General features: G+C 36.6%; 1 protein-coding gene across 5 annotated transcripts in view; it reads left to right on the top strand.

Annotated features, from left to right (window-relative positions):
- PTPRB (protein tyrosine phosphatase receptor type B) overlaps positions 1-25,118 on the top strand; it is a 118,383-nt gene that overhangs the window by 40,890 nt on the left and 52,375 nt on the right. For 3 of the 5 annotated variants that reach the window (XM_019748966.3, XM_088800758.1, XM_019748967.3), the window contains 8 exons: positions 3,060-3,335; positions 4,178-4,435; positions 6,056-6,319; positions 8,150-8,419; positions 11,521-11,781; positions 16,519-16,785; positions 20,719-20,982; positions 24,656-24,919. In XM_019748966.3, the coding sequence (XP_019604525.3) occupies positions 3,060-3,335; positions 4,178-4,435; positions 6,056-6,319; positions 8,150-8,419; positions 11,521-11,781; positions 16,519-16,785; positions 20,719-20,982; positions 24,656-24,919 (2,124 nt within the window). The remainder of the gene's footprint in view (positions 1-3,059; positions 3,336-4,177; positions 4,436-6,055; positions 6,320-8,149; positions 8,420-11,520; positions 11,782-16,518; positions 16,786-20,718; positions 20,983-24,655; positions 24,920-25,118) is intronic. The other 2 variants (XM_074325419.2, XM_074325420.2) reach the window with 1 other exon arrangement.

Below are 25,118 nucleotides of genomic sequence, written 5' to 3'. Positions count from 1 at the left end.
ATATAATTAAATTTTCAAATAGCTTTAAAATTTTTCTCTCTCTTATAGATAGATAGATGATAGATGTGTATATGTGTCTGTGTGTGTGTGTGTGTGTGTGTATATATATATATATATATATATATATATATATATATATATATATGTTAAATTAGCATTCCTGATGGAAGTATCTAATTTGTTTCTAATAAAATACTGAAAACATTTTTTTAATACAACAGAGTTTTCATTGGGCTTAGATTGAAAAGATGTCTGAAAACTATTTAACTTCTGCAGCATGCATAGCAATAGTGGATAACTGCCAGCACAGGGCTTTATCACAGTATAAATGGGGTTTTAAGTGTTTGTTTCCAGTGCAGGTTCTCGCAGCCCAGGCACTTCCCAGTCTCATTGTTCCTTTGTTCTAGCGGATGTACAAAGGATTGACTGTTTTGTTTTCTGGCTCAGAGAGATTAGATAAAGTCTGCATTTCTGAACTTCACTCTCTAGGCACGCAACCATAAAATTCATTTTCTATAGCGCACATTTTGCAGATTATATATGTTTAGATTATACTGATCATAACATCATTTTCTTTAGTCTTTATCTGGCTTGGTTATAGATGTAAATGACAGTACAGTATTGATCTCATTTGAACTATCACTGGAAAGCAGTTGTCCCTTTCATCCTTGTCCTTAAAATGCCTCTTCAGCAAAAATGCGTCATCTCGGTTGGCTATGACAAGGTTGTTCTTGAGTTTCGTCGGCTATTAGAATCTCATGGTAGTACCTTATTCTTCTAAGGCAATAAGAAAACTTTCTATGAGGGAAAATTATGTTCTTTCCTTTTATTATGACATCCTTAATTATAGACTATTCTGTGGGATAGAAATTTTAAATAATATTTCCAGAAAAAAAAACCTACTGTTTTTCCTCAAGAGCCTATAAATCAGAATCACTTTGGGAATTTTTTATTTTATCTTAAGGGTTAGAAAGTTAGTTCATGGGAATATACCGATAAGATTTTATCAAGGTTTTCTTTTTATGAAGAAGGCAGTTAAGGCTTTTATCAGTTTAGTTTAAAAAAATTGTATTCCATTTTTGCCTCCATTTTGTCAGTGATTCAGAGGAACATTTTTTTTATGAACAAGTAGACAGAATAAGTTTATATTACAGAGTACCCGTTGTATACTAGGTCAAGTCTCCTCTATATTTTGTTACTCTTCAGAGAATGTAGGTGCTGTTATTATACTCCCCAGACAGATGGGGAAGTGGAGGCTTAGAAAAGTTGAGTAAAGTAACTTTGCCCAAAGTCTCTTGACTGATACATGATGGAGCCAAGATTTGAACTGAGTTCTGTCTGGTTACAAAGCCCATGCTCTCTGCCACTGTATCTCCTTGCTTCTGTGACAAGATTTTCTCCTGGTTATAGAAGTAAAAATAACACTAGCTAACATTGAACACTTACTATGTGCCAGATACTGTTCTTAGTGCTCTAGATAAAATACTCAATTTAATCTTCATAACAATTCTACTGAAAGATAGTATTGTTATCAGCATCACATAGATGAGACAGCTGAGGCACAGATGAGACAGGGAGGTTAAGGAATTGCCCCAAGCACACAGCTGCAAAGTGGGAGAGCCAGATTCAAGCCCTGGTCATCAGGCTCTAGAGCCTACACTCTTCAGGGGAACTTGTGCTGTGCTAGGGTGTAAACCACATAACCTTGTCCTCCAAGCTCACCTGTGCTTTTGGGTTCTTAAAGTTACTGCTCACTCAGCTTACTTGTCAGCTAACACTTATATCATTAATTATTGACATTATAAAATGTTATGTGGCTTATTTGATTTTTGCATTATGATGTACTCATATAAATGACAGCTAAAAACACAAAGACATAAGATTGATCATAGGCTGAATTTAGCCTCCTTATGGTGTCTCTAAGTGACCCGTAGGTAGACTTATGAGCTACCTGGTCACAAATGCCTTTTGAATATAGAATAAGATTACCTTGTTCCTATTTGTATTCATGTTAGTCGAAAGCAAACACCTTTTTAAAACAGCTACTGTTCTAAGAACATTCTAGAATTCCTGGAGTAATTTTGTGAGAAAAACGTAATTTACCAGGAGGTACATAAGAACTGAGATGTCTGTAGCCATGCCACTAAAACATCTGACCTGACTCTTGAAATTTAACCTCCAATGTCTTAACCCCACTTTCTAGACTAAGAACCACGTAGGATTTCTGAAAATTACTCGTATATAAATGTCTCCCAGTGTTTCTACTCCCAGTATTCAGTGCAGGTAGGCCTTTATTTCTCAGATGGTCCCACCATACCATAGAATGGCTGCTCACTAAACTCTATTGACTTAGTGCCTAACCTGGAGACATGCTGTTTGTCTTATTTCAAGTTTCAAAGTGAAGATTCAATGCACGAGAAATGGGACTCCTAAAATTGACCCATGGCTTTAAGAGTTGAAACTAAGTGAACAGGTGGGTGCAGCACTAACCCATTTCCACCTGCTCTGGGGGCTTCTGATGCTCCAAAATATCCCAGAACCCAAGTTTTGAAAATCTAGGGACATCAGGAACCCCAGCTGTTGGGAAAATTCATTTTGGTGAAGAAACCTAGCCTCAGCTCATAATCTGGTCTGTATCTTTTGTGGTTTTCTGATATCTAAAAACAACCCAAAGTTGTATATACTTAGCCCCCAAAATCCACAACCTAAAAAAAGAATAAGTTCAGTACAAATTTCAAAATTTGTCCTTAATATCTGTGTTTTTTGAGATTTTCAGTATTTATCCAGGCATAGTTTGTCAGTGTTTGACATGTGCTAAACATGCAAGCCAAAGAAAATGTCACCTTATTTGGAATTCAAGCTCAGAGTTGTCTTAACAAAAAAGTTTATTTAGAAAAAGACTCCTTTTGTAAAGGAAATGGCAAGTTTGGAGGTGGAGTAAAATGCCAATTTGTTTCATGGGCAGTAGATTCTTAAACTTCTTAAGGAAAATGAATCTAGTTTATAGCAAGGTAAGCATGTATTTGCAGAAGTCTTCAAGCCACGTTTTTGCCTTGTAGATCCTCTACCTCCTGCTAGGTTTGAGGTCAATAAAGACAAGACTACTTCAACCAGCTTGCATGTTTGGTGGACGCCTTCTTCTGGAAAAGTCACCTCTTATGAGGTGCAGTTATTTGATGATCACCAAAAGATACAGGAGGCCCAAATTCAAGAAAGTGCTTCACGGAACGAATATGCATTTTTTAACCTTACTGCTGGGAATAAATACAATATTGCCATCACAGCTATTTCTGGAAATAAACATTCCTCTACAGTTCATACCAATGGATCAACAGGTAAGACCTGTTTGCAGATTGTTTGGTATTTAATAGTCTGTGCTCCTTTTGAAATTATGTTAAATTGAAGAAATGGAGGTAAGAATGCCCTCCGACTAAAAACAGATAGATGATAGATAGATAGATAAATGTTGTGAGGTACAGTGGAAAAATTGGACTGAAGATAAGGAGGTGTGGCCATGTTGCTAGCTTGCTGGATTATTTTGAAGAAGTCATGGAACCTCTCTGGGACAAGAGTTTTTTCCAAAATGAAGTAAATATTTCTCGATGGCTTTTCTAACTCAAATCTTAGGCATTTTCTGAGTTTGTGCATAAAACTTATTTTTTCAATCTTTTCTCCTTTGTATATTCTCATAACATCGAGTCATGCTGTTTCCTAAATACTGCCATGTTTGGAACAAGTCTTTGCTTGCACCCTCACTTCCTGATATCAATGACACAAAACCACCTCCTTCCATTAAGTAGTGTCCTTCTTATCATTCTCTGTCCCCTCATTTTCTCGACTGCTTTATTGTCTCTTTCCCTTTTTCATCTTCTATAGTACTTCCCTTTTCCTTTTTTCCTATACTTCTATGCCATATGGTACTTCATTGGCAAAAATGACCTAATCCCTATTAAGTGGGGGAGACAGGTAAACTATGATACAGCTTTAGGCTGTGGGTGTCGAAAAGAGCGTTAATCCAGGTTTCAGTGAAATTTCAAAAGTGCTGCTTTCCTTAGTTATTGCACAAGTTAGATGTACAGAGAAGCATAAATGAATGTGTGATTTTGAATTAAATGTGTCTATGTCTTTTATAAGGAATTTATGAATGACACTTTGGAAATGCATTTTATCCCATTAGTGCCATCCCCGGTGAAAGATATTGGTATTTCAGCGAAAACGAATTCTCTCCTGATTTCCTGGTCCCAAGGTTCTGGGAATGTGGAACGATACCAGCTAATGCTAATGGATAAAGGGACCCTAGTTCATGGCAGTGCTGTGGACAAATATACTACTTCCTACACTTTTTATGGGCTGACGCCTGGCCACCTGTATAACCTCACCATTGTGACCGAGGCTGCAGGGCTGCAAAACCGCAAATGGAAACCAGCCAGGACAAGTAAGTTCCCTAGCTAGCTGAACAAGAATACAGCTCAAATCAAGGAAGTGTTTAATAACCGAGGCTAATGAAGTTATTTATATGATGGTAATATCAGACAAATTGAAATTCATATGTTATAGAAGGCCCTTAATTGGATCCACTTTTCCACTTAGAGAAAGATGGATTCTTTTTTTATTCTAAAGTTTAGTCTAGCCATTGGCAGCCTTCTGAAAAGCACAGTTAATCACGGATCTAGTCTCAGCTTCTCTTATTAGTATGCCTATCTCCTTGGTAAGGATTCCTACTTCCTTCTCTTAAACAGGCATCTACTGCTTTTATGAGATCACGCACCATGAACCAAGATTACTTTTCTCAGTGCTATGCAAAGACTGACTCCTGTGAAACAGCCGTTTCTCAAAACCTCTATCCCACAAAACATGTCTTGAGACCCAGTACTACGGGAGCTATTTTCATAGCCTAACACCTAGCCTGATAAACTAATCTGCTATTTTAATAAATAATTCATATACACATTAATTCATTCATTCAATATTTTTTGAGTGCAAACTATATGCTAGACATTGTGGATATAACAACGTCCAAGAGAGACAAAGTCTTTGCCCGCATAGAACTTACATTCTAGTAGATTCTAATGCTTCTAGTGGGTTTAATGTGTTAATAAGTCCCCTCCCTTGGAAAGTTATCTAATTTTAACAGAAACTCTAAAATATGTAGCGCCTTAAAAATTACTCTACTGATGAGAGTTTCTGAAACTATAGGAGGCTAGTGGGAATGATTCTTGGAGATATCTGTATGTTTACGTATACCTTTCATATCACATCTCAAAGATGCATAGACATTCCCAAACAAAATGCAGCATATATCTTAAGAATCATTTATGTATATCAAGAGCAAATTGCACTTCTAACTGGCCTATGTAAAAATCAGTATACTATGCCCATTCTTTTTCATGAAGTGCTGTTAATTTATATTATGCCATTAGTCCCAAAATTACAGCATGGGCAAGAGGTAGAAAAATTATTTACCAAAATGTCTCTCCTCTGTGATCACTTTCCATTGATGAAATAATGACACAATTCTTATGCTTTAATTTTATCATCCTTTAAAATAAAAACGAAGTATTTTCAGCATACAAAATTTTGTTATGGCCAATTGACCAATCTATTTATTATGTACTTGCTATTACTAAATATGTAAAGAGGGGAAGAAATTAAGCAGATGACAGATTTCTTTAAGCATTCCACTTAAAGAATTTTAGAGCTGGAAAGGACCATTTTAGGTCTTTTGACTGAGCCATCATTTGCCAGTAGGACTCCCGGGCTCAGTGAGACAGGCAGAGGTGCCAGGATTGCCCAGACAACTGATGACAGTCTGAATCCAGGCTCCTACTGCCATGTTTGTGCTCTCTCCACTAGCCAGATAGCCTTTCTTTGGTTTTGCAGTATTGTTTTATTATTATTATTATTATTATTATTATTATTATTAATTTTGCCTTGTGAAGTTGTTTTCTTCTGTGCAGGCAGTGTGGCTTATCAGGATTAAAATTCAAGTCAAATTTGGCCACAAGACTGACAAGGTATCCTGAATTAAAGTGTCTTTTCCTTACTTCCTAATTAGCCCCCATGGAAGTCTCAAATCTGAAGGTGACAAATGATGGCACTTTGACCTCTCTAAAAGTCAAGTGGCAAAGACCTTCTGGAAATGTGGATTCCTACAATATTATCCTGTCTCACCAAGGGACTATCAAAGAATCCAGAGTATTTGCACCCCAGGTTACTGAAACCCATTTTGAAGACTTAACCCCTGGACGACTTTATCAAGTCACCATCAGCTGTGTCTCTGGTGAATTGTCTGCTCAGAAGATGGCAGAGGGCAGAACAGGTGAGTCTGGGGCTCTAGAATGTTTCTTGTTGCCCAAATCAGTCTCTGATCCATCTTAGAATAGGACAAAATAAGTTAGAAAGGAAACTCTTTTCCCAACCTGGGAAATATGGTCTATATGACTGAGGGTGTCTGTGGGCTAGGGCTCCATGTGCACAGTAAAGCAGAGGGTTAATTGCATTTATCTGAGTTATTTAAGCAAACATGTTTGGGTTGATTCCTGCATGACACATAACTGGCTCTGCCCTGTGCTATATCATGTCACACCACTTAAGTACCATAAATGCACTAGCAATTTATTCATTGATGTTAATGAATAAAACGTTTCTGATCAACTCTTACAGTGACAGCCAGTTAGCACTTAACCATGTTTTCCCTAAAGTATTTTATTAATTTAAGTCACCAAATATTTATCCAGTGCCTTCAATGTGTGAATTATTGTACTATGAGCTTTGGGAGTTGTTAAAATGGCAGGGTTCAGCAAACTACATGCTTGGCCAAATATAGCCTGTGACCCGTTTTTGTATAGCCCCAAGTTAAGAGTATTTTGGTTTTTTATTTTTTTTACATTTTTAAAGGGTTTTAAAAAAAAAAGAAAGGAAAATATGAGACCGTGACTGTATATGGCCCATAAAGCCTGAAATGTTTACTTTGCTGACCCTTGCTTTTAAAGAAGTTACATTTTGAGTACACAAATATGGAATATGCACACAACAAATAAAAATACTGTAGTACATTTTAATAACGGTAATTGTATTGATATTTCCATATACCAGGCACTGACTAAATACTTTACACCATTATTTCATTTAAGTCTCACAATAAAACCACTAGAGAGCCTATTACTATCATTATTTTACAGATAATTTGGAGAGATCAAATAACTTGTCGATAGTTATCCAACCAGTAAATAGTGTGGCTGGAGTTTAAACCAGGCTGTTTGATTCTAGAGTCCATTTTCTGTGCTATTAGAGATCCCAAGTAAGAGCCATATGGTCAGACAGACAAGAGAACAAACTTTCCTTTCAGAAGATCAGTAAAGACTTCTTGAAGGAAATGACCTTTAACTGGAACCTAAACAATGTGAAGCTCTGGCAAGTGAAGAGGGAAAAGTGGGAAGGGCATTTGAGGTGGAAGGAATGATATAAGCAAAGGCACGGAGTCAGAAGAGCCCAGGAGACTTACAAGTCTGCAGAACAAGCACCTGGAGGCCAGGATTCCAGAGAGTGGGGAAGGAGGGAGGGTGTCTGCAGGAGTAGTCAAAATTAAGATTGGTAGGATATGGGGTCTGATTTTGGAGAACTACTCTTACAAACGCCACACCAAGTACTTGATGTTTTATTCTGTAGGTAATGGAGAGACCTTGAACGTTTTTGAGCAAAAGAATAATAAGATCAGACCTATATTGCAAGATTAGTCTTTTGAGTTGGAAAACAGAAGAATAATTTTATAACCACAACATGCAGTGTCTCTTCCAAAAAAATGCCCATCCATCAATGTCATCATCATTAGACGCAACATCGATATTATCTCTAGAGCCGGTATGCAATCAGTAAAACACAGCATTCATATCACTAGGTTATTAACAGTTACAGAAGATCTCATTGCTGATATATTAATAAAATTATTTTAGCATACATTTCTTGAGTGTCAGATGTCTCCAAAATGAGGAAAGAGCACTCATTTGCAACCCACGAACATCAGGCGGAGACAGAAATGTTTTGAATGGCAGATGTTAGGTCTGTTATCTACTGTTGCCCATGTAAAGTCAACGAGTATCCTTATTTTTGGTTTTTAGTATCTCCTTTTTGACATCATCTCACCATTTAGTTCCAGACAAAGTTGGGAACCTGGAGGCAAACAGCAATGGTTCACTCGGGTCCCTGGTAGTGAGCTGGTCGCCCCCTGCTGGAGACTGGGAACAGTATCGCATCCTGCTCTTCAATGATTCTTCCGTGCTGCTCAACATCACCGTGGAAAAGGAAGAAACACATTATGTCATAAGGGACCTGGGGCTCACACCAGGAAGACAGTATGAGGTAGAAGTCACTGTTGAAAGTGGAAATCTGAAAAATTCTAAGCGTTGCCAAGGCAGGACAGGTAAGCAAATATCAAGATGTTAATGACTGATGGAACCTTAATTTGGTCCCTTTACCAAGTGATCCAGGTAACTGTCAATGTTGTACCCTGGTGTTTTCTAAATTTGAGATATTATAGACTTGCAGACTGAAACAGGGTTGGTAATGTTTAATTTTGTCGAACTAGAACATTAGAAATCACATACACTTAGTAACTCCACGATTTTATACAATCCTGAGCTGCATAACTACATTTTGGTCAATGACAGACCACATATATGACGTTGGTCCCATAAGATTATAGTGGAACTGAAAAATTCCTGTGGCCTAGTGATGTCAGAGCTGTCATAACATTGGAGCTCAATACATGACTCCCGTGTTTGTGGTGATGCTGGTGTAAGCAAACCTACTGCTCTGCCAATCGCATAGCACATATGATTATGTACAGTACATAATACTTGATAAGATAATAAACAACTATGTTACTGGTTTATGTATTTACTATCCTATACTTTTAATCATTATTTTAGAGTGTACTCTTTCTACTCATAAAAAAAGTTTGCTGTAAAACAGTATGCTGTGTTACAGCAGCAGCAGCATACATTTCACGTTTGCTATCTCTTGATTGCATCATTTTTGGGGGGATTGCATAATTTAATCTTGTGTTGTTCTGTTAATCATGGCCACTAAGCCTACAAAATCCACAGCTAATGTTGCCGGTAAGAGGCCACATGGAGTGGTTGACCTGGAAACACAATTAAGAGTGGTTTAGGCCTATGAAGGTGGAAAAGCGGTAATGGTTATTGCTCACCAGTCAGATATGTCCCAGTCCACCATAGCTACAATCTTGAAGAACAAGAACAAGGTGACAGAAGTTGTTAAAGGGTCTGCTTCACTGAAGGCGATGAGACTAACAAAAATTTGAGACAGGCCTATGTCAGACATAGAGAAACATCGAATGACATGGATTGAAGAACAGACCAGAAGGGTATCCTCCTTTTAGAACCATGACAATCAAGGCCAACGCAAAAAGTTTGTTTGTGATGTTGTAACAAAAGGCTGCATCCGACTATACGAGGTCAGACAATTAAGTTCACGAACTCACCCTAGAAAAAGTGCTACATACCTCATTGCTGAATATCACTATGGTCACCCTTGAAGTACTCCCCTTGGGAAGCTGTACATTGACACCAGTGCCTAGTCCACCCTTCAAAGCAATTTTGGAATTATTTTTCTGGAATGGCCATCAGAGCTGTCATCGTATTACCCTTGATGTCCTGAATGTCATCAAAATGTCTTCCTTTCAGTGTTTCCTTTATCTTTGGGTAAAGAAAGAAGTCCTTGGGGGTGAATAGGGAGGGTGTTCCAATACAGTGTTTTGTTTGCTGGCTAAAAACTCCCTCACAGACAGTGCCATGTGAGCTGGTGCATTGTCGTGATGCAAGAGCCATGAATTGTTGGCGAAAATTTCAGGTCATCTAACTTTTTCACGCAGCCTTTTCAGCACTTCCAAACTTGGTTAAGTGTTTGTCCAGTTGGTACAAATTCATAATGAATAATCCCTCTGATATCAAAAAAGGTTAGCAACATCATTGCAACAAGTTCACGAACTTAATTGTCAGACCTCGTAATGTTGAATTTACTGTGAGCTCTGGGCGGTTTAAACCATTCAAGAATTGTTATTTGTTACACAATGTGAAAGTGAGAGGTAAGCCTGTGAGTGCTGATATGAAGGTACCTGAAGAATTTTTGGAAACCCTAGACAAGCTGACTATGGAAGAAAATTACATGCCAGAGCAAGTATTCAATATGGACGAAAACTCCCTATTCTGGAAACAGATGCCTGACAGCACTTTCATATATAAGGAGGCCAAGTCAATGCCAAGTTTCAAGGCTTTTAAGGACAGGATAACAGTCTTCCCTGGGGACAATGTTACAGACTACAAACTGAAACCCTTTGGGATCTGGCACAGTGAGAACCTCGGGGCCTTCAAGCACACCAACAAGCACACACTGCCAGGGTACAGCAGGAGCAGTAAGAGGTCATGGCTGACCCAGCTCCTCTTCCAAGATGTCCTCCTGAATGGCCATGCCAGCAAAACGAAGTACTGTTTGGAGAATAACATACCTTTCAAGATTTCACTTATTGTTGATAAAGCTCCTGGACATCCTCCTTTTATTGGTGATCTTCATCCCAATATGAAAGTGTTTCCCCCCCAAACACCACCTCTTTGATCCAACCAATGGAGCAAGGAGTTTTAGCAGCTTTCGAGGCTTACTGCCTGAGGACCTCCTTTGCCCAGGCTCTGGCTGCAGCTGGGGAAGCGGTGATGCAGTTCTGGAAGGACTACAACATCGATGATGGCTTTAGGAACCTTGGCTGGGCTTGAGGTGATGTCACCCGGCAGTATATGAATGGCATCTGCGAGAAGACGCTCAAGGGGTCTGTCTATGACTTCAAAGGACGAGGAAGTTGCAAAAATCACCAAGGCTGTGGTTGCGACGCGAACAACTTAAACCTGGGTGTGGTGAGAAGGACATTGAGGAGGTCCTAGGGCCGGTTCCTGAGGAATAAAACCTTTTAAAGAAATGGAAGCAATTTCAGTTCTTTGGATAATGGGAATCTTTAATCAGATACTATTATTGCTTACCAGCTACACTATTATTACTTTTCCTTTCATGGACACGTCAGTGTCCTTTGCCCAGAAATGAAGGAAAGAAGCACTTGTCCTTTCCAAGCTATTGGGCAACAAAAATACTCCTAATTCTCCCTAAATATGCAAACGTGAAACTTTTTTCTGTGGTTTTGTGGATGACAAGATTGAATCAAATATTTTTGTGTCATAGAATTCATATGTAGTGATAAGCACTCAAAGTAATATGTGGTCAAAAATAAAAGACGCAGTAAAGTATTTTCTAATTGTATTCTTTTGAATCCTTATTTCTGGTTATGTTATATTTTAAGTTTTTTTGATAAGCTTTTTTTTCTTAATGCTCATAAGCATTCAGAAAAGAAATGCTGAACTAGAACATTCCTGTGGATGGAAGAGAACAGCTCTCTAAAGAATCCTCCAGTGTTTTTGAGTCAGTCAGTGACCCATGTCTCTATTGTTTTTTCCTCAGTCCCCCTGGCTGTCCTTCAGCTTCGTGTCAAACATGCCAATGAAACCTCACTGGGCATCATGTGGCAGACCCCTGTCGCAGAATGGGAGAAATATATCATTTCTCTAGCTGACAGAGACCTCTTGCTCATCCACAAGTCACTCCCCAAAGATGCCAAAGAATTCACTTTTACTGACCTGGTGCCTGGGCGAAAATACATAGCTACAGTCACCAGTATTAGTGGAGACTTAAAAAATTCATCTACAATGAAAGGAAGAACAGGTAATATTCTTTATAAAGTTTAGGCTTTAAAAGTATCTTGTCTGCTCAATTGTTTAACACTCAATTTATAAATGTTCACTAAGTGCCTATTTATACAGGGAATTGTTTTTTGGATCCCTTCTACTGTTTGTTTTCTATTGTACTAATTTCAGCTCTGGTCTTTATTAGTTCCATGTTTTGTTTTGTTTTTTACTTTGAGTTTATTTTGCTAAAAATGAAACAGAGCAGAGAACAACCTTTCCAAGGTGTTTTGCTGCAAAGGAGGGCAGAGAAATAGGGCAACATCTGAAAGAGAAAGTATGTTTGAAGGAAGATTATTTTTTAAGATACAATTTTTAAAAAAAAACATGTTTTATGTTGATGGAAATGTTCTAGAAGAGAGAGGAATAATGATGATGTAAAGAGAGAGGGAAGAATTGCTGCAATTATTCTATGAGTAAGCAAGAGGTATTGAGATCGAGCACAAGTGAAAGAATTGGCTTTAGAAAGGAGCATGAGTAGTTTAGCTTTAGACTCAGCTGGGAAAAAAAATATATGGGTGCAGATGCAGTAAATAGATAGGTGTAGTGGTGGGCAGTTATTTTTTGATAATTCTCATTTTCTAAGTGAAATAGGAAGAAAGGTCATCATCAAAGACTCACATTTCCAATTTATATGTTATTATTCTCCTATATTTTATTTATCTCTCGTTTTTAACCCCACAAAAATATAGTTGTTATTTTATACAGCCGATGAATCCTTGGATTGATCCACTAATTTACCACCTTTTCCTTCATCTTTCCTTCCTGTATCTCAGAAGTTCCATCTGGTATTCATCTAGAACATTCTTCAAATTTCTTTACTGAGAGTTTTTAGGGACAAACTCGCTACACTTTGCTTTTCTGGGTATGTCTTTATATACCTCTCAATCTTGAAAGATATTTTTCCTGGGCCACAATTCTATGTTGAAAGTTTTCTCTCAGCACATTGAAGACATTATTCTTGTCTTTCTAGCATTTATTGTTAATACTGAAAAGTCAGCTGTCAGTCTAATTTTATTTCTCTATGGGTAATCTGTTTTTTATGATTGCTTTTAAAATCTACTCTTTGCCTTTGGTGTTCTGTAGTTTCAGTAATGAACAGTAATGATCTGTTTCACAGTAAAGACTTTTTTGTTTAAATTGCTTAAGATTGTTAGGATTTTTGTATTTGCAGATTAGTAGCTTTCATCAATCCTGGAAATTCTCATCCATTAACTCCCTAATATTGACTCTTGCCTTTTCTCCATTCTCTCTCTGTTCTCTTGCTGATATTCTAGAACATTATATAATATTTTCCGAGTACTTGCTCACTGGGCTATGGTCTGGATAATTTCCTCAGCTCTTTGTTTTATTTCATTAATTCTTTCTTTGGTTCGTCTAAACTATTTTTAAACCTACCCATTGAGTTTTAAATTTTAATTGGTATGTTTTTTACTTTCAAACATTTTCTTTGATTCATTTCCAAATCTGTTTTGTGCTCTGTTGCTCTTTAGCCATATTTGTATTCTCCTCCTTTATTGCTAGAGGCAAATTAACAATTTTTATTTTATTTTTTATGTCTGATGATTATTATATCTGAAATCTTCAGAGGTTCAATTCTGTTGTCTATGGAGTTTGTTGCCTTTTTGTCATAGTGCTTTACTTCCTTAAATGTTTGTGATTTTTTTTACTGTAAATTCATATACTTTGGGATTATATTCTATGGGAATTCTTTGATGCCTTGTTTGAAAGTGGTTTTCAGAAAGAATTTTGTTTTCATTTGAGACTTTCAGGTACACAGGACTACTATCAACCTAGACTTATTTTAATCTAAATTGTCAACTTGAGGTTGTTTGATCATCCAGGTTTTATGAATTTGGGTTGCAAATTCACTGAATCTGTCTTGAGGTTATGAATTCAGTGGAATTTTTTTTTCTTTTAACCCAATGCTAAGAAATTGGGGTGATATGGGGAATAGAAAGGGAATAATTATTCCCTTACACTTGGCTGTAATGTTTCAGGATTCCAGGGTAATGCATGGGTACCTATGAGGTTCCACAGCCTGGGAAAGTCCTATACTTTACCTCCTATTTCGTAGATCCTATTTCATAGAATCAAAGCTTAAATTTTGAAAGATGCCCTCAGGATAAAAGTCTGCTTTAGTGATCCGGTTACCTCTCTCTTATTTACTTCTAGATCTCTGAGAATGTCTTACATTCTTAACAACTCAGTCATGCATTTACATTTTTATATTTTATCCAACATATGTAATTGTGCATATTGGGGGGATTTTCATGGTATGTAGTCCACTATACTGCCAGAAATGGAAGTCTCAGACATTGTTTTAGATTTGAGATCATTTTCATTATTCCCACCACCTATACTGCTGGGTCACATGGTCAGTGTATGTTTAACTTTGTAAGAAACTACCAAACTGTTTTCCAAAGTGGTTGTGAATTTTTACAACCTCACCAAAAATGTATAAAATTTCTAATTCCTGCATATCCTCAGCAGCACTTAGTATTGTCAGGTTTTTGTTTTTGTTTTTTTTAATTATTTTTATTTTAGCCATTCTAATAAGTTTGTAGTGGTATTTCATGTGTTTTAATTTATCTTTCCCTAATTACTAATGATTTTGAGCATCTTTTCATATGTTTATTTACCATCCATTTATCTTCTTTGGTGAAGAAAATATTTTCAAATATTTTGCCAATTTTTTTTCTCATTTTTAATGGGTTTTGTTTCTTATTGAATTTTGAGAATTTTTTATTCCAGATATAAATCTTTGGTCAGAAATGTGTGTTGATATGTTTTCTCCCAGTCTGTGGCTTATCTTTTCATTATTTTATTAGTGTATTTTGCAGAACATGAGTTTTTAATTTTGATGTCCAATTTATCATTTTCTCATGGATCATGCTTTTGGTGTCATATCTAAGAAATTTTTGCTTAACACAGGTCACAAAGATTTTTCTCCTAGAGCTTTATAGTTTTTGTTTTTAAATTTAGGTGCATAGTTTACTTTGAGTTAATTTTTATATGTGTATGAGATGAGTCAAAGTTTATTTCTTTTCATATGGGCACCTCATATTTCCAGCTCTATTTGCTGAAAAGACTCTCCTTTCTCCCCTGAATTGCCCTTGCATCTCTGTAAAAAAATCAATTGACTATATATGTGTTGGTCTATTTTTGGACTCTCAATTCTGTTCTATTGATCTATGTGTCTATCTTTTTGCTAGTATCACATTGTCTTCATTACTGTAGCTTTCTAGTGAGTCTTGAAATTAGGTGTTAATCCTCCAACTTTGTTCTTCTCTTTCAAAATTGTTTTGGCATATTAAAATTCCTTTGCTTTACATATGAAATTTAGAATTAAAATTGAATCTTCTCATCGATGTATAGTAATAATTTTTTCAGTTACATTGAGAAATAACTGACATACATCACTATAAGTTTAAAGCATAGAGTGTGATGGATTGATTTCCATATAATGTGGAATGATTATAATAGATTCAGCTAACATCCATCTTCTCACATAGATACAATAAAAAGGAAAGAGAGAAAAAAGGAAAAATATGCTCTCTTTGTGTTGAGAACTCATGGGATTTATTTTCAACAAATTTCCTTTACATTATACAGCAGTGTAGGCTGTAGTCTTCATGTTGTATATTACATCCCTATGACTTATTTTTCTTATAACTGGAAATTTGTACCTTTTAATCACCTTCCTCTAAAATTATATTTTTTTAATGAATATATTTGTATCTGAATCCAAACTCAATGAATTCTGAGAAGAGTTGTGTTAAGGTCCAATCCCTTTGATTATCATAATTCAGGGAAGAAGCACAAAGATGTATGTTGTTCAAGTGCCAACTTCAAGATCTGTGTAAGAAATTTGTTAATAGATAGGCTAGAAATCACAACAGTTGCTAATTGGGAAAAGGGCTCAGGTTCACAGGTTAGACAGATCAGGCTTCGGACCCCGGGTTAACTATTTGTTAACACTACGATACAGCCTAAATTAGTTACATCTTGTGATCTTTGGTTTCCACCTCAGTAAAGGAAAAAATAAAATCAACTGTATAGAGTTTTGAATAGGTATCAAATAATATAATCTCTATAAAGCATAGAGCCCATAACTGGCACAGTCAGTAGTTGTTATTATTATTTATTAATAATTAATAATTAATTGGTAATTAATTATTAATTGATAATTATTTATAGTTATATGATATTTTTATTATTGTATAATAATAATAGTCCTATAGAGAATGTGCCAATAAAGAATAAACCAATTATGTAGACTACACCTAATCAGGTTGAAGGGATTTCCCAGTACCACCTGTAATAACCATCAGCTCAGGCAGATGATGTGGCTTCGAGTTCTCATTGGTTAGGGACAGATAAAATCACACTAAGTAAGCAATCTTCAAAAATAGCAGCCTTTCATTGAAAATCTTAAATCAAAACTACTTAATAGGCATGCGTCATCTCATCCTTGGATCTGAAATAATTTTGATTTACCACATAGGCAGTTTTTTTCATAATGGTAGAGTCTCTGTTGGGGAATAATTTGCCATATGCCACAGGAAATAGAGCTGAGAGTCTATAGCAAAAATATGAAAGTATATATATTTAGCATTTGTCAAGACTGTCTCCATGTTTGACTCATTTCTGTTACACTTCCTTAGGGTGACTAAGTGTCATCTTTTTTTCCTTCTCTCTGTCTACTGTGTTTTAGTGCCTGCCCAAGTGACTGGCTTGCAGGTGGCTAACCAAGGAACAACCAGCAGTCTGTTTACTACCTGGACCCGGGCACTGGGAGACATAGAGTTCTACCAAGTCTTACTCATCCATGAAAATGTGGTCATCAAAAATGAAAGTGTCTCCAGTGAGACCAGCAGATACAGCTTCCATTCCCTCAAATCAGGCAGTTTCTACTCGGTGGTGGTAACAACTGTAAGCGGAGGGATCTCTTCCCGACAAGTGATAGTGGAAGGAAGGACAGGTAAGAGCACATGCAACCTCCAGAGTTCCATTTTTAAAACATTCTATAAAACAAATTTATCTTTGACCTTCCTAAAAGTCAAGTCCATCCAGAAGCTATATATACCATCCAGAAGATACATGTTGTTCTCCCAGGAATAGAAATTGGGGGAGGAGGGATGGATGAGGGTAGGAGAGAATGAATTCTGCATTTTCTAAAATCTCCAATAAGTATGTCACAACCCCTAGAAAAACCTTTGTGATGACACGATAGTTGATGCCTAAGCTTATCCCCTCATTCAGTTGATTTACTTTGAAATACTTATGTCCCAGTTAAGATAAACAAGTAAAGAGACTTAAAAAAAAAGAAGTACATCCCACTCTCTTTCGTATTCCTATTTCAAGACATAGAAAAAAATGATCTTCAACTTCATTTTTTTATTAGTCTCAGGTGTACAAACAACATAATGATTTATATACATCACAAAGTGATTATTACCCATTTATACATCGTTATTACAATACTATTGACTATATTCCCTATGCTGTAATTTATATCCCTGTGACTATTTTTTTAAATGATAGTTGACATTCAATATTATTTTATATTAGTTTCAGGTGTACAGCATAGTGGTTACACATTTATATAATTTATAAAGTGATTCCCCCCTCCCCCCGGTTTCCAACTTCTTTGGTCACAAAATAAGTTAATAAAATTCCCAAATCACATATATTTTCATAAGCAACATTAAATAAGTACTTAATATTGTATACCACCTAAACAATGTTTCTTGACCTTAAAGAGATCACAATCAAATAGAGAGCTAAGTAAACAAATAATTGTCATATGGTCATATGTGTCAGACAGAGGCATGGCACTAAAGAAGGAAATATAATTTCTATATAATGCAAAGGAAGAACATAAACAATGTAAATTTTATATTCTAGCTTTTTAGAAAGAAACAAATAAGTCCAACAGAAGCTTTGATAATTATTAATGAACTCAGAATCAGATCAGTGACTTTGCCTACCTAATTTTATATCATTATGTTAAGTTGGATTTCAGGCTCTTCCTTTTGTATTTCTAATGCTCAGATTCTGCGTATCAGCTGCAGGCATCATAGATATGTCTTCTTTTTTAAATTATGAGTCTTACCTTAATGAACCCAAGGAACATAAACTTCATTAACTCTCCCAGAAGAGCAACTAAGTCACTGAAAAGATATTTCATAATTTTGGTAGAAATTCACTGATGTATTCCCATTTTTCTCACTTTGTGGCAACTGACACTGTGGCCTGCCTCCTTCTTCCTGATACCTTCTTTCTTCTCTTTTAGTGGTTCTTGGCACCATCGATCGATGTAGCATAATTGGAGTGGGGAACTGAAAAGCTTAGCTTGGGAATCAGGAGGCCTAAATACTGGTCCTAGTTCTGCCATTAACTTATTTCTCTAAGCCTCCATTTTCTAATCTATCCTCAATATTCCACCCCAACACTAGGTATCAGAGTAGGAAAGAAAACTAAGAAAGTTGAGGAAAGAAGTTGAAGAGGACCTTGTATCCATTTATTTCCCAGTGAGTTGCAGTTGTATTAGTCAGGTTAGACCGATTACTTTCTGCCTACACAACTATACAATGTGGTTATTCCTGATTGGTCAACTCTATTGGTTGGTTCCTCTCCACACAGTAACTCAGGGATCCAGTCTCTGACACCTATGGCTCTCCCTTCATCTAGACCCTCAGAACTCTCTCCATTTCTTCAGAGAATAGTGATAATGGGGAAAAGGAAGATTACCAGACCTGGAAGTAGATACATCACTTCCACCCACATTCCACTGGCAGGACCACACATACATGGCTATATTTAACTGCAGGAGAGGCTGCAAAATATAGCCTAACTGTGTGAAAAGGAAATTGTCTGGTGAACAACTAGTCAGACTCTGCCACACAAGTTAATTCCTATTTTAAAACACCACAAGGGCTGTCCAGCTTACTGTGATATACCGAAATAGTTTGGTGCCTGCATCACTTGAAATAAGTTGGAATTGTAATTAGTTTTATACCTATATTTTAACAGAGGGATCAGTATTTGACCCACATTATATGACAAAAGTGTGCAAAAAGGAGACAAGAAGTCCTTTGAAGAATGATAGTAAAGTTTTGAGGTAGAGGGCAATATGAATAAACAGAAACATGAATTATTTTACTTAAACAAATTGAGTGCAGACATTATCATGAGAAAGGAAAAATGGGATACTATTTGAGAGGTGCTTGGATTGATAACTTTTGTACACATTATATTGTAAAAAATGTAGTGGCTAAAGCCTTGATAATCATTACCATCTACTCAAATTGCTGAAATATTGGTCAATGCTGAAATAATTTTGAAAGATTTTCTCATTCACTTATATTTCCATAGAGTTAAAATATATAAGCCCTCCTAGCCGAGATAAAGTGGCAAAATATTTTAAAGTAAATATGATATGCCTAACAAATCTGATTCTAACCTGAGAAAATACTCATTCTAAAGGAAAAACAAATTTTATATCTATTTTTTTCTTAAATATGAATTTATGTTTTTGGCAAAACTTTTGATAATTGTATCTTTTCTAATAAAATGTTGCGAATATTTCTAGCAGTTTTGAAAAACAAACAATTCTTTTGAGAGCATACAGGGATATATAGATGGTTAAATGGATGAAGGGAGGGAGGGAGGAAGGAAGGAAGGGAGGAAAGAAGGAAGGAAGGAGTCATTAAATAAATATTATGCTTAGAAGTTCAACTTTATATCTAGCAAAATGTCCATATACATGGAACAGCATTAGCAGAGTTGTTCAGTAGGGTGCTGTTTATAATTTTTGGTGATGGATAAGTGCTTGTAAGTGTAAAGAAACTTTGGAGCTTAAATTACAAAGTCAGAGCATATTAGATTAGAAGCATTCTCAGACGTCATCTAGCCGAATCCCATCCATTATATGTGATGTATTAATATTGATAATTATATGAAAATATTTAGCTGAAGTTAATCACCTAATGATGAAAACAGTAGTGCAGTTCATATATACTTTAGGATTATTCTGATATTCACTATTGGCACTACTATTTACTGTGCACTTATTTCTGATACGTGGTACAACTATATTACTCAATACCACAGCGAGTGATTTGCAGTCTACTGCTAGCCAGGGAGCTCCTTAAAGGCATCCACATGTTTTCCATTTTGTATACTTGGCAAAAAGTAGGTTCTCAGTAAATGTCTGTGGCACTAAACCCCAATTAAAATATAGGCAAATGATATGGTTGACATGAGAAAGGCCATTCTCTCCGCGATAGCTCTCTCTGCCCACAGTTGGTCCAATCACCATCAGACTTGGTGTTGCCAGGATAAGTGTTTAGGTTTATTTTGTTTTTGCCACTAGAGGGCAGGAAATGCTTTGCAAAGGGAAAATGCAACCATTCTAGTTATGTTAGTTATTAGACTCCCCAGGAATAAATAACTTCATCACAAGAAGGTCAAAGCTCTCCCAAAATCTAAGCTTTTTAGAAAAGCCGTTGCATTCTTCACTGTTTCCCTCAAACATCTTTGCTTTATTGATGAGTTTGGTTCAAACCAATTCATTTGGATTGTTATGTTCACTCCCTTTTCCACAAAGGGAACCTCGTGACACATTTACCTAAAAATGCTTCCACTTGAAATACTTTATGAACAACAACATCATAAAACTGCAGTAGGGGCAACCTTGTATTTATGAGGCATCCAAAAGGCTGCCTTGCATTTTTATTTTGGTTATCCTTCTGATGTAAGAACACTCCGCTTCCACAGCAGCTCCTTGACCTCTTAGGTAATCAGGTTAGATCCCCTGAGTCAAGACTGTTTTTGCTGACCATGATGGATGACTCAAACTTTTCATTGTGCTTTTCTTTTAAAAAATATTCCTCCCCTTTTAAAATCACAGTCCCTTCCAGTGTGAGTGGAGTAACGGTGAACAATTCCGGCCGTAATGACTACCTCAGCGTATCCTGGCTACCAGCTCCTGGAGATGTGGATAGCTATGTAGTGACACTCTCTCATGACAGCAAGGTGGTTCAGTCCCTTGTTATTGCCAAGTCTGTCAGCGAATGTTCCTTCAGCTCCCTCACCCCAGGCCGCCTCTACAATGTGACCATAACTACAAGGAGTGGCAAGTATGAAAATCATTCCTTCAGCCAAGAGCGGACAGGTAAGTCTGTAAGGAGGTTCAGGCTCTGTAAGAACCACGGGCTGTGTGGCTCAGGGCCTCATACACCTGCAACAATTCTGTAATGATAGGATTCAAAGCCATTGAGATCACAAAACTGTTGTGGAGTCTTCATATTTCAACCCAAGAAACTCCTTATGCAACAGATATTATGACCTTCTAAGTAAGATGAACACCTCTTCCATGACTGCAGTTCATATTACATTCAGACACAGTAATACACGTTTCTGTTTAGGGAGTACTTTTTGGTTGCTTAGACCCTGGCTTTTCATATGGTAACCACCTTAACCCTTACAAACTGCTTATTGAGGTAGTTGATATCATTCCCATTTTACAGATCAGGAAACCAAGGGTCAGGGAGGTTAAGTAACTTGCCCAACTGTTTAACTTGTTAACAGTGCATGTCAGATCCTAGATTTAAACCCAGTTCTGATTGACCACAAAGCTTATGCAGTTCTCTGTCCTGAAATCCTTCCTCAAATGTCTGTTGGTCAAGACGACTGTTCATCGTTTTTCACACAAGGTGAAAATGTGAACCCTCATAGTTCTGGAGCCAGGAACAAAGTCTTAGCAAAAGCAATGAGTGCCAGGTCTCCCTTGTGCAGGAAAGGACTAAATTTAGAGCACTAGCACTTCCTTACTGTACTTAGGCTTTTGGGGTTCACATCTGAGATTTCTGCTCAAAGTTGACATTAATATTTTGTCACATTTTTCCTGCTGAGCTATGGGTTGATATTTGTATTTAGAAATGTCAGTTTTTCCATGAGGATCTGGGACAATTAGCAGCATCCTATTACCTCGCACAGGGTCTGGAGCCTAATCGGCACTCAATAAATGTGTGATGAATGAGAAATCAGAAATCACTGTAGATCAGGGTTTTACGCCTGGTGCTCCATGGGCAGACTTTAGGAATGTAGTAATCCCCGACGTTGCCCAGGAAGTTGTTGGGAATACAGAAGGTATGTACATTTGGTGAGAGCGAGAGTGCATGGTTTTTAGCAGATTCTCATAGTATCTGTGACCTGAGAAAGGTTCAAGAACCACTGATTGACGTTGTCACATCATGCTGCATTTAAAGTGTCTGTAGAATGATCTGATCTCACCTCAGCTAGACATAAAGTCCCAGAGAGAAACTGGTTTCTCTGAGGTCACATGGTTGACCAGTAGTCAAGCTCAACGTAGCCCCAGTGCTATTCCCATTACGTCATGCTAGCCCTGAAAACACTAGGCAGGGATATAGAGATAATCCCTACCATCAAATGATTTAAGTGTAATTGTACTGACAATCACAGTAATGACTGAAAAGCAGATTCCAATGTACAGAGCAGTCTTATTTCAGTGTCTTATGTTGATCAACTTGGAGCCTAAAATTAAAGGATATGTCATCCAACTACTAACTCCTTGCTTCCTTTTGGTGTCCATTCATGAATGTTTTCTATCCATATGACCTTCATATTGCAAGACCTTTAGCTAAGATTATTTTTAAATGCAATAAAAGTGATGCTTTTTTCAAAACTCCCTCTTGACTCTTTACCAGAATGAACTTGCATTTGGCACATGACTAATTAAGGCACACCATTACCTCTGACAAATCAGTTTAACTAGAGAGTCGTGTCTGAGTTGTCCTCTTGTAGATCTCAGCTGATTGTCTCAATGCCCTTTTCCTTTTCTAATGTTCTTGTTCTACATTTTGGGTGAAATGTCAATATTTCTAATTCTGTATCACATCATCTCACCATGCAGCAAGACAAGTCTTACAAATTACCTCCAGTTCCACCTGGAGAGCCCCTTATTAACTTGGCATGGCATTCAGCCTGGTATTTCTTCCTGTAATAGTTGCTTGGCTTTCAGTAAATTGCTTGAATCATTTACTTTTCTTAGTCCATGCAGACAACGTCACTTCAGAATTTCTTCTCCTTAACTCTGTGATGACTAAATTCCAGCAACACTGTAATTGTTTCCAGGTAAATAGCTTGAGGAAAGCATTCCTGTCCTTGCATATCTGTGGTGAAATTTATTCCAGTACAAAAACTAACCAGTACGCATAAGCCAACAAAGGAAAGTAATACAACCTATAGGTGAGAGAAGCATCATGAAAAATGTAGCTTAAAGGCCAAACTATTGGTATTTCTGGATCATTTGATGTGTAGAGGGCAAGTAGAAGAAAAGACTTGGACATAGGCTTGGGATGTAATCAGAGCAGAAGTCCCTGAACATAATAACAAACACAGACAGAGGCTACACAGACCTAGAGGGCGCACTAATGTTGGGATAGAAATCTAGTACCCTGGATCCAAGTTCATACCTCTTTCCAATGCTCTTTCTCATTGATATTTATAATATCCACTTAGAGCCAAATAGTAATGAATCTATGATCTACTGTTGAATTAAAATACAGCCCCAAGTGAAAAATTAGAATATCCTTAATATTATGCTCTAAATACAGAATTGCCTTATTTTAAAGTGTCCCTGTTAATGAGCCTTTATTGACTGATTAATTAATAAATAGAGGAAAAAATCATGGATACGCAGAATTGTTTGTTTGTTTATATATTTATGGGGGAACCTCAGGTGCACAAAATTGGATTAATCATAATTCTTGGTTGAGGAGACTATACATCAGTTACTACTTTTATTTATTTTTTTAGGCATTTAATTTAATTTAGACAATTAATAATTTTTAATAATTTAATGTGTACATGAGAAAGCACTACCAAAATAAATACTAGGAACTTGGCAATAATCTGTTAAATCATGTGATTCCCACCACACTAATCCATCCCAAGGTAAACATCAACTTCACTCCTATTTTTTTCCTCTTTCTTCTTTTCCATCTTGCATATTTTATTATGTATGTAGTCCTAAAATTATGGGTTTTAAAATTTTTAGTTGTTTTCACATTATTTTAAACAGCATTTTTTAGTAGTATGTAATCTTTTAGGACTTAGATTTTTCACTTAATTGTATATTGATAAGATTCATTTATATTTTCTGTTTTAATGTTAAGGGCAAGCAACCCACATTTTTGTGTTTTGACTTAAGAAGAAATTAATTATGACTGCTATTTACCACTTCATTCATCCAATCTCTTGTGGATGAGCATTCGCTCTCACATTTAGTTTTATCAGCTTTTTAAATTTTGCCAATTGAATGGATGTAAAATGGTATTTTGCCATGGCCCTGACTTAAATTTCCTTGATCACCAATGATGCTGGACATCTCTTCATGTTTCAATTAATCGTATGTGCTTCCTCTTCTTCCATTTTCCTTTTGGATTGTTTATACTCTTCTTGGTGATGTCTTATCATGTCTTGAATCACCAAGGTATGCTGGAATTATTAATATCATTGCCATCATTCATAATAATCATAAGTTATCATGTTTAATGTTCCATTTTGTACATGACATTTTGTGTAGGCTAACAACAGGATTAGAATTAATTCCTCAGGTTCTATTAAAAGATCCATTTAATACTCCAACTATTGTAACAATCTTTTCTCTCCAGAAATTTGTGCTCTAAAGGTTTAAGATTTTTCTTTTAAATATCCACAGTAGATCTCTACTCATTTTTTCTAATTGTCCCAGGTTGCCATCTGTGATCAGTTGCTCACTAAGAATCAGTAAATCTTCAGCCGTTCTCTGTTCTCTTTTTCAGTGCCTGACAAGGTCCAAGGAGTCAGTATTAGCAACTCGGCCAGAAGTGACTATTTAAAGGTATCCTGGGTGCATGCCACTGGAGACTTTGATCACTATGAAGTCACCATTAAAAACAAAAACAACTTCATTCAAACGAAAAGCATTCCCAAGTCTGAAAATGAGTGTATATTTGTTAAGCTAGTCCCTGGACGGTTGTACAGTGTCACTGTTAGTACAAAAAGTGGACAGTATGAAGCCAGTGAACAAGGGAATGGGAGAACAAGTAAGTGGAAAGATTGTAAAATTTGATGGTCGGTTGGGTCTTGAAGGTCATCAAGTAAATACTTATTGGTAAATTATGTACCCAGTTAGTCTTACTTGGAGCTAACATCATTCAGCCAAGCCATGGCCAACAATTACAGAATATGCATTGGAAGATAAAAGCAAGCGTAGTGGGTGAGCTAGAAGGCCAAATGTCCCAT

Source organism: Rhinolophus sinicus, chromosome 1 (genome assembly GCF_057876585.1).
Source record: "Rhinolophus sinicus isolate RSI-liver-muscle chromosome 1, RSI-T2T, whole genome shotgun sequence".
Classification (NCBI taxonomy): Eukaryota; Metazoa; Chordata; class Mammalia; order Chiroptera; family Rhinolophidae; genus Rhinolophus; species Rhinolophus sinicus.
Note: the sequence above shows the minus strand (reverse complement) of the source record. Positions and strands in the feature narration are given on the sequence as shown.